General features: G+C 39.6%; 1 protein-coding gene across 1 annotated transcript; it reads right to left on the bottom strand.

Moving 5' to 3' along the window:
* Positions 1-2,401: 2,401 nt before the first annotated feature.
* LOC116194336 (arginine decarboxylase-like) lies at positions 2,402-5,011 on the bottom strand. Its single transcript, XM_031523126.1, has one exon. It carries the CDS (start codon positions 4,786-4,788, stop codon positions 2,692-2,694), a length of 2,097 nt encoding a protein of 698 aa, XP_031378986.1. The 5' UTR covers positions 4,789-5,011; the 3' UTR covers positions 2,402-2,691.
* Positions 5,012-10,692: the final 5,681 nt, after the last annotated feature.

The following is a 10,692-nucleotide window of genomic DNA, read 5'->3' as shown; positions in this document are numbered from 1 at the left end:
GAAGGAGACTCTAGGCTCAAGGGCTAGATTGATGTCGACTTGAGCATCTGATTTGGTGGTTTCCGCCATTGCCGCTGTGAGGAATTGCAAGCAAAGCTAGTGTTGAAGGAGACTCTTCAACAAGCTTCATGGGTTAATAAAGAGAGACTTCTTCAAGAAGTTTCATGGGTTAATCAAATAAAAAATAACAAATATTAATTACCTACAACCTATTGAACTGGTAGAAAGCATCAACGGCTAGGATTTAAAGGTCAGATCTAACGGTTTAGCATGCCGATGATATGATACTGCCGGCGGTTTGCTAAAGCCTCCCTAATTAAATATACTGTTTTTTGGTGAAAATAAAGGGAGACGACAGTGACATGTCATACTTCTGCCGCCAAATGCTGACAGAGAATAGATTATAATGGGGATTTAAACGTTATTAACAGAAATTGTCCGAAAAAGATAAGAACATTATTAATCGTGTACTATACTTTGCATAGTAATATCAGTTAGACTACTTCAATCGATGCAACGTGATCCGTATTATTTTTTTGTAAGGATGGAAAAAAAACAAAAAAGATTGATTTTCCCCATAATTTGTTTTTCTTCTCATTGAATTGCTTTTTGTTTTTTTAGTAATCCTATGACTAACTTTGTAGCCAGAGTATTTGCTTTTCGGTTGATTAGACTGAGAGCTAAATCATTAGGAGAGTTAGACGTTCGAAGCCTATATTAGTTTGATTAGGAAAAAACGAAAAACCTAATAGAATCCACAAACATTAGAGTATTTTCTTTTTATGCAAGGAAATTTTTATCGACTAAGGCGTACGCTCTTGAGGGACGCTCCAAGCAGGTCCTATAGGCTGGATCCAGCGCATTAACTGGAACTACTTCTCACGGCCTCCCGATAAGAGTTTCGATGGCAATCTCACGAGGAGATGACCGAACTTCCTTGCCACATGAATGTTTTCTGTTATTGGGCTTCATATAGTTCTCCGTTTGCACTGCCTATGGATTAGTTGGGCTTTATGAATTTCAATCGGCGAGAGCCTGCTGACTAATTGGAAACATGAGAAAAATGGTCCATGTCTCAACTAAATCGACCAAAGTATAGAAATGGCTAGCCATAGACTGCGGAATTAATTTAAGAGACATGAAGAGCAAGGACATTATTCTTGTAAGCCTGCAGACACCAATTTGACACATCTTTTGACAGTTTTTATCAATTCATCACCAGCAACCAAGTAATCTTGTCGTCCTAGCTAGATGTGCGTATGTGATCACGGTATTTGATTATATGTAGAGCTTCGTCTTGTTGATGAATGTACTCAGGTAGATCTCTCCGTATGCTTCAAATTGGGAGGTGGTTGAGACCGAGTGTATTCCTGATTTCAGTGGTTTCCTCCTCACTGAGCAAATGTTCTAGTCTGTTCCGGCATGATCGTCTTCCTTACGAAAAGTTAGCATTGTTGCACGTCTTGTTACAGCTAAATGTACACAATAATGTAGAATATCGCGTGTTCTAAATTTGCTAATGTACTTCCACCGAAAAAAAAAATTGCTAATATTTTCTTATTGGATTTTTTCACATGAAATTGCCTCAAATCCCGACCTTTATAACTCTCTTGGAGATTTCTGTACGCCTCCTCTATTATTCCAAGCTTATGAGTATATCAACAAGGGAACACAGGCTTCCTTTGTACTCCAAGCTTATGAGTATATCAACATATCGTTTGAGTCAGATGACAACTTATCTGTAAAGTTTGAGACGCATCTCGTATTAATCTAATTTTCTTCTAAGCTTAAGACTCCAAGTACGCAAGGGAGATATGAGTTTCCTTGTTTCTTTGGATGGGATGACAACTCATGCTATGTCATGATTTTTGAGTTTGTATTATTAGTGTACATAGACTTTTAAATACACATAATTTAAACCGAAAAATTAGGCCTTATCATAATAAATTGGGGCCATATATGGAATCCCTTTATTTTATCAGGTACGGTTATCTCATATTCTTGAACAAATGCTTATTTAGGTTAGGATGCGCAATTCAATTAATTTACCAGATTTTCCTATTACTTTTTTAATGTGAGACAGGACTTCGATTCTCAATATAAGTTATGATAAATGATCTACTCCCCTAAAATTTTTTTTCCTTGTACAGTTACTTGCAAATTAATTTCTACAATAGACTATTAATTTTCCAGAAACCTAGAAATTTTAATTTTAATTAAATTTTTTCTGATCAAATGTACGTAAACTTTATCTTAAGATATATTAAAGGAGACCTTATTTAATTTTATTGAGAAGTGGATGTTTAACGTGCATCATCAGGAAGGATTATGAATGTTCATATTTGGTGCTTTAACCAGGGATTCCATCTCCTATGCTATCCGGGGGGAGGGGAAGAGAGGATTTTACAGAAAAAAATTTTAAAAAACGCACAATTCAAACACAATACATATAATGAGATCAAACACAATACAAGTAATGAGATCTCAAGCACTGACATGGTCTCCTGTGCATCCCTCACTTGACGCACAGTAATGTAATACATACTTAGGAGACCACTATAAGACGATAACATTGGTGATGTTTCCACATAGCATTTTCCTAATGGAAATTGCTAATTATTGTCTGCAGATACATATAAGTCTATATAAGACTTTTACCGATTATAATGGTATATTAGAAATCTCGTGTTCTCAGAAAAAGCCATTGCCAGTGACAGGAGGCATGCCCCAGGTCGAAGTCGCCATGAGATAGGGCCAGCTGCTGACAAAGCGTGCAAGCCCGCCCGCCAAAGCCTCAGTTACCAGTCCATCTTGGTTGCCTCCGACTGCACCTAGCTCCTCTGCTCGGCGCCTGAATGCTTCCACCATGGCCTTGGGCTCGTGACGCATGGCCTGAAGGAGGTCCCCGCTGTTCGGGCCAAGTAGTGCACTAGTCATTATGAAACCACCGGGGTTGTCAGCTTCGGACTCAACGCGAACCACATTGGGTGCTCCGAACAAGTTGTGTATCTGGCCTTGGGCCTCCTCGTAGGCCCCTCCTAGGAAAAGACCCAAGTAGTAATGTCCGTTCTTGTTCCCATCCAGTTCATGCAAAGGCAAGCTAGATTCTCCTCCGATGTAGGTGGCGAGCTTCCCATCGCTGTCGCAGGTTAAATCCGACAGCATCCCTCTCATGGTCGGCCTCTGGTCTAGCCGGTGAATGGGCATTATGGGGAACAGGTGTCCCGTGCCCCAGTAGTTGGGAATTGAGGTGAATATGGAAAGGTTCATGCGGTACGTATGCACAGGAAGGCTCGAGGGTTCACTGGCGGCCTTAGAGACCATGAGGTGCAACCCATCGACTGCTGCCAGCTGCTCGATAGACAAGGCCCCCTGCTTGAACTGGCGAATGCAGTGCTGCTTCAACTGGTTGGCGTGGTGCAGGCATGTGTTGTTATCACCCCTCATGGCTGCAGAGAAAAGGTTCATGTACTCGGCTCGTGCATCTGCTCGAAGGCCATCAAGGAAACGCTGCTGCTCAAGAAGAGATGACTCAGCTGCGTTTGAATCGCGTGAGCTTGAATTGAACACCTCAAAGATCAGAACTGTGTGATGAGACACGGTGGCTCGGCCGCTCTCACTGGAAATCACTGGATGCGTAACGGATCTTTTGTCACAGATGGAGCGGAGGGTTTTGACAACGGTTTCAGTGTATTCTTCTAGGGTGTAGCTAACGGAAACATCAGAGTCAGAAGCTTTGCTTCCATCATAGTCAATGCCAAGTCCTCCCCCGATGTCTACAACTCGCATGTTTGCCCCGAGCCTAACAAGTTCACAATAGATTTGAGCTGCCTCGGAGACCCCATCAGCAACAACTGCAGTCGTAGGGATCTGGGAACCAATGTGGAAATGCAGCAGTTGCAGGCAGTCTAGCATCCCTTCTTGCTCGAGTTTTTTCACGATGTGTAGTATCTGCGTCGTGGTAAGCCCAAACTTGCCCTTCTCACCTGAGGTCGACCCGTAATGGCCTGAGTGCCTGGTCCTTAGCTTGGCCCGCACGCCAACAACAGGCCTAATGTCAAGCTTCTTGCTCAGTTCAATCACTAGGTCAAGCTCTTCCTCTTGCTCAAAAACGACCACCGTGTTGAAAGCAAGCTTCCTTGCGATAAGTGCAAGAGAAATGTACTCGGCGTCCTTGAACCCATTGCAAACCAGCAATGCCTCGGGGGAACCTTTGCATAGGCAATGCATTGCAAGGAGTAGCTCCGGTTTTGAACCGGCTTCCAGTCCGAACCTGAACGGCGACCCGAACTTCACAATATCCTCAATAATGAACCTGTCTTGATTGCATTTCACGGGGAATACTCCTTGGTAGTGCGCCCCATAGCCCTGAGATGCAATAGCTGAGTCAAAAGCCGACTGCAGGGACTCGAGCCGATGCTTGAGCATCTCAGGGAACCGCACAATGAAAGGCGGGCATAACCCTAAGCCACCCGAGGACACGGGCTCAGTTACTTTCTTTGCGATCTCCAAGAGGTCAATCTCCTGGGAAGGCATTGTCTCCTTGCCATGGGGCCGGATGGAGATGTTGCCGGAGGAGTTGACGGCGAAGTAAGGTGGGCCCCACCCATCAACCCTGTACAGGGTCGAGGACAGGGATGGTGACCAGTCAGATTTCTCATAGTTAGCGACAGCAGCATTGTCCGGGAAAACCTTCGCCTTTGCACCAAAGCAGAACGGCGGCACGGGAAGGGAAGGGGCAGAAGCGACCAATGTGGCATCATCAATGAACTGTTCGAGGGCCGACATTTTTCTCCTTTCTCACACGACAGACGACACAATCAATATGTCCTTCGATAGCCCGAAAGGAATAAAGTTGACAAGATAATATGTAGATGTGTGTATTATCTCGTCAACTTTGACAAAAACGGGGCGCTCTAAGGGAAAAAAGAGAGAATGAGGAGAGCAAAAGCTAATGAATGGACACACTCGTAGTACAATGACTCTCGAAGATATCAATGGACGTCCTGAATGCGGTGAGCAGTCTATGGTTTTGGTGGCCTTTATATAGGGAAGTGTTGCGTGGGGCGCATATATGACATAGAGAGATCATGTATACATGCATGCATGCATGGGATCCTTGAGAATTAATATTATTTTAAGTGCAATCGTCGTGATGCATGCCAGTTTGGGCGATTTTCATGAGTGTAATAATACACGAAACAACACAATCGCCACTATACTCACAATAATCAAACAATATATCTTATACCGGTTGGCCGGGTACACGATACCACGTGGTGCAATTGAAGTATAAAATACATTTCTTATATGTAGGGCAACTAATATTTTGAACCAAACACGTTATAAGATTTCACATTTGATGCCGACATCATACTATTGAATAGTTATCGTTTAAGCTTACAAACTATTTTGATAAACTATGGCAGCATGTAATTCACAAATTCATGGTGAACACAGAACGCCTAAATTGCAAGGTGCACTAAAATCGGTTCGATTAAAGTATGTCAGATATAGATGAAACCTCGACTACTGATGGACGAGCCAGAGTTTAGGGTTTCTCAAATATTCTGCGAGTGTAGTATGTACGTTTATTTCCTATGGTAGTTCCCAGTTGGTAGAGTATACTGAAATGGAGTCCCAAAGAGCGCGAAGTTGAGGGGGGGTCTACAGTATGTCAATTCAGAACGGGAAGTTTCAATATGTCAATTCTTCACGTTTATCATGCTCCCATTGGCGATGAGCTAGCCATATACATATTTAATTGCAAATTAAGTATATGCGTACGCGATGAAGGGGGTACGTCCTTACGCAAGCATTTGTCAAGGGCTGACCTAGACTGAGCCCGTGACACATGCATGGTTTTTATTTCCCGGGAAAAAGACTCAAAGAAAGAGCAACAGTATAGTGGAACAGGTATATATTCTTATTTGGAAGTAAGAGGATTCCGAGTCGGTTAATCGCTAGTAGGACTTCTCGTACCTTTTATTTTCTCTTCTCCTACTCTTTTACAAGAGAAAAACCACAATTTCCCCTTTTTTTTTCGTTTCATTAAAGAAAAAAGATTAATTTTAAGGAAAAAAATCCACACTTTAAACTCTTTCCTTAGTGCAACAAAAAAACAAAAGTTTTCATATTTTAAAGCAGCTACTAAAATTGTTTTATTTATAACCATTTGTAACTTCCTTTAACTTTTGCGCTAAAACACGTATTTTTAATTTTTAAAACATGAAAAATAATTGTAAAAACATGAAATTGATAAAATTGAAAAGCAAAAAAAAAAAAGGCAATAAGAAGAAAGATGGTCGAAGATGAGTCTAGGACTCTAGACTCTAGTCTACCACCCCACTGGGATTTGCAACTTTGTTCAAAGGAAGAAAGGGATGAACAATATCTCGAACAATATCTCCAAAGAATTAGGAAAAATCTGGCCACCGCTGCCTAAATAAGATAGTGATAGCGTCACGCAACTTCCAGCACCATCGCAACCCGTGACTTTGGCAGTCTCAAGGGGGCGATAAGGGCCGGCGATGGGACCGTCACCTCTGGGAATTTCTCCTTGATCTCCTTTGCTGGGGGGATTAATATTGTGCAGGTCCATCTCGGTTAATAGTGTAGTTTTAATATTGGTCGGATATAATGTCGTAGACAGATCAATTTTGTCATTTTCTAGAAGAGATAACGAAGTGGTCTTCACGAACCACATGACATGTAATCATGCACTATAGCAGCTATCAATTGGTGATGTGAGTCCTGGCCCCGTCAACAATACTAGCCAAGCACCTGATCCACCTGTAACACGCTAAGAAATTCTCCATGCGACCAGAAATTGTTTGGTCATGACATCTCATCATATGATCTGTGAAAACATTAATAACATCGTAACAGGTAGGTGAATGAGAATATCGGCATGCAGGTAGTGAACTATATAGATTTATGTAAATGAGAAAGATTTTTTTTTCCGATAATTAACGGGGCGATGGCTCCGTACAAAAACAAAAATGAACTAAAAAAATGCAAAGGCGGGGCATAGAAGTCCCAACTATATCGCCAGAAAATAACGGTCCGACCCTTGTTGGTGGATGTTGGGACAAATGAACTCCCAAAGGTAATTGACAAGCACTCCTAGATAACTAGTTAGCACAAGAGTTTCCTTCCCAATAGATAAATGAGAAGATATATTATATTGCTCTTTCTAATCATATCACCAAAAATAATTTCAGATGGAGATAAATGTAATTTGGCTCCCAAACTACTGGATACTTTTAGGTTTGCTATCCAACTTTCAAATTTTACACGGTGCCCCAGACTAAAGTGAAAAATAAGCACAATGCCCCTCTCACTGATATCAGTGATTTTTCTTCTTCTTATTCAAATGATCAAATTCGAGAACATCTTTCTCTTGTAGTAGACCTCTGATTATGGTGCTCTTGGTATCTTTGGAAACCTTGTGCGAACTAGCTACTATAGTTTAGAATTAATCGGAAGCTCTAAACAATAATGAATAACATCAAAAAACGAGGTCAAAATTTAGATTTTGTCACAAAATTAACTACGCAATAACTCTTTATCTGCTCAACAAAATTAATTGTCACATAAATTCCTTACAATCTTAAGAGTCTAATTCTCAATTTCGAACTTTCTCCCTCTAGGTAAGGGTGATTCCTTTGATATATTATTTTCGGCCTTAAATTTTTATGTGGTTAGATTTTAGAGGTTTCAAGGAAGTTATAATTATGCATAGCAATTAATTTCGTTGAGTGGTTGAAGAGTTATTGCATAGTTAATTTTTTAATTTTATGTGATAATCCGAGTATCTACCTTATTTTTGGATGTCATTCTTTTATTGTTTCGAGCTTTTGATTGATTTTAAATTGTAGTATTGAGCACAAGGTTTCTAAAGGCTCCAAGAGCACTCCAATCGGAGGTCTAACGTAAGAGAAAAATATTCTGGAAATCGGTCCTTTGAATTGGAAGAAAAAAATTTTCTGATTTTGGTGAGAGGGGGACAATGCTTATTTTTCACCTAGGGGTTGGGGGCATCATGCAAAATCTTAGAGGTTGGAAGGTAAACTTAGCAGGACTCCATAGTTCGGGGCAAATTGCATTTGTCTCTTTCCCATTTTTTAACCATATTACAGTAAGTGATCATCCATAGATTCTCCTTTTTTTTTCTTTTTTTTAATTAAAATAGCATGAGACTATAGATTTGCGGGAAGAGGGTTGGTGCACTTCAAATTTTCTTTTGGATTATATGGGACGATTATGACCCCTGTATATAGAGAAAAGAGAAATAGATATAAATGAACACGTGAAGTCTCACAAATGAAAATCAAATTGATGAATGCAAGCAGTGATGGAAGCAGTAAGGGTCGGGAGATAGGGTTGATAAAAAACTCGATTGCCCGAAAACTCGATCTGAACCGCCTTTATCCACCCTAAATTTTCTTCGATTAGATCATTGTTCGGTTTCCTCTGTCTTTTGCGGTTATGGGGATGGGTTTCAAAATCACAACCTCGAATACCCCGACCCGCCCCGAGTTCGCATTATAATTAAAATTTTTAGCTCAACCCAGTGAGCCCACTAAACTTGTCTATAGCCCACTTATCAGTGAGCCCTCATCAAAACCCTTTAAAACCTAGATTGTCCTCACTCCTCCGCTTCTCTGGTGCAATTGCAAACCCTCATCTCTCTTCTCAATGACTGTCGCTTATGCTCTGTGCTCGCACTTCAAACCTCACTCCTCAGGCTCAAAACGGCTCGTTTCCTCTCTTTTTTTAAATTTCCTTTCGCTTTAACTAATCAACAAAGGTCGCTTGTTCTTACTTTAAGTTTTCGTTGATTTTTTTTCCGATTTTTCCAACAATGCAGATGTCTTCGGACAATTTTCTTGAGTAACCCAAGAACCGAACTGTAAAAACCCATAATCGTAAGGATTGGTTTTGTCGGGGTGGGTTGTGGGGCAGGGGGAATCATCCCCTCTATCATTTCCAATCTTTGACGGATACATATAGAAATTTATATGACATTTTGAAAATTTTACCCCATGAAAACTAAGAATGCCCCCTCACATACCTTATTTTCATATTTTGCCTCTATATTTCTTATAAGTCCTTGTAAAGGTCTACTGAGAAAATTTTATGTTTCAATTTTGGGAAATAGAAGAAATTATCTTTTTTTTATGTATCGTAGAACCTCTCCTCTAAATATTTATAAACAATATTAACTTAAATTTAATAGAAATGGGAAAAATTCAGTAATTCGAATATATCCTTCTTGTTATTTGTAAAAATTTAAAAATCAAATTTACGCGATATTGAATATATCAAATTAATTTTTCACTTTCAGTTGGCTAAATATAGTTCAATACATATTAACACTGTTTTATATACTGCCTCTTTGGATGAAATTTCTGACTCCCTCCCTAAATGGAAGTGCTTTTGTATTAGACTCTGTTCCCAAAAAAGAAAACTTGAAGTCTTTCCTTAATTATAAAGTTTTTGGGTTACTCATTTTGAGTTTTTCTTTGGCATTATTCAATAGCACGTCAACCCCATAACAAAGCTCAATACCGGAATGGCATGTTTTTCGACTATTGTGTGTCTATCCATAGTAATAATAATTATTATTATTTGAAATTGAGTCTGAAAATCTCCATGTTAGTTGTAGCATCATTTTTTTTCCTAACACCCGGTCTAATGTAATGATAATATTTTAAATTAAGTTTTTTTATGCGGTCTTATATCCGAAATCTCAATGAAAACTCAATTAACGCAGTTCGAGCTAACTCATTAAGAAATAAAACTAATTTTTTCTATTCATGAAACTCGAATTCGAACTGTAATTTTTTTTTTGGGAGGGGTTGTTTGGAAATGATAATGCTTAAAAATTCCTCACCATCTTTGGTTTGCTCTTATAATTAATTGTATTTGTCCTTCTATCGTGGAACAGCATTGTCATGCGTGGCCTATTTTAATTTGCTTTTCTTCTAGAAGACTCGATTGTGAAGTTTCTAAGGGATCGTATATCGGAAAATTTTTAAAAAACAATCATTGAGTTTATAAAAGGATCAGCTGCTACTGCTATTAATTAGCTCACATTTTTTTGGTTGGATATGGTTTACAATCAATCTCTTGCGGTTCCAATAAAAATTAAATATGAAATCAAAATGTAACATGTGGTGGTAGATGTTAAACATCCTAAAAATCCCACATACTTGTAGTGAAAATTTTAATAACATTTTCTCTAATAAGTTTTTTTTTCTCGTGAACCTGAAGGATTCATTTATAATATGTAAAAAGTACATGACAAGAGTACAAGGTGAAAATGCTCAAGAATAATCATTTACAATATCAGAATAATTAGACCCTCCCAAACATATTACATAGAGGAAATTGAGGTGAAAAGCAAGGGTAGTAGCTATTCGAGATTCCGATCAAAACCCTCTGCATCACACATGGACCTCGATTAAACTGGGCAAGGATCCTCAAGCCATATATCCATGTAGAACTCAGCCATTTGTTACCGATGTTCTGCAAAGATCTGGATATCAAAGCAAAGCAGGGGGAGTCTTGAGTTGTACTCGTGTGCCAGGAGCCCTTCACGAAATGGTACAAATAATTAGAATCAGAGCCAGAGGCTGGGGAGGGCTGTCAACCAATCCGGTAAGCCGAGGAAGACACCAGGCTGCC

This window comes from Punica granatum, chromosome 2, assembly GCF_007655135.1.
Source record: "Punica granatum isolate Tunisia-2019 chromosome 2, ASM765513v2, whole genome shotgun sequence".
NCBI classification, from domain to species: domain Eukaryota; kingdom Viridiplantae; phylum Streptophyta; class Magnoliopsida; order Myrtales; family Lythraceae; genus Punica; species Punica granatum.
This window is presented reverse-complemented; position numbering and strand designations above follow the sequence as displayed.

What these genes read in the sequence shown, in the direction of transcription:
- LOC116194336 (XM_031523126.1), bottom strand. Translation starts at nt 4,788, where the DNA reads ATGTCGGCCCTCGAACAGTTCATTGATGATGCCACATTGGTCGCTTCT.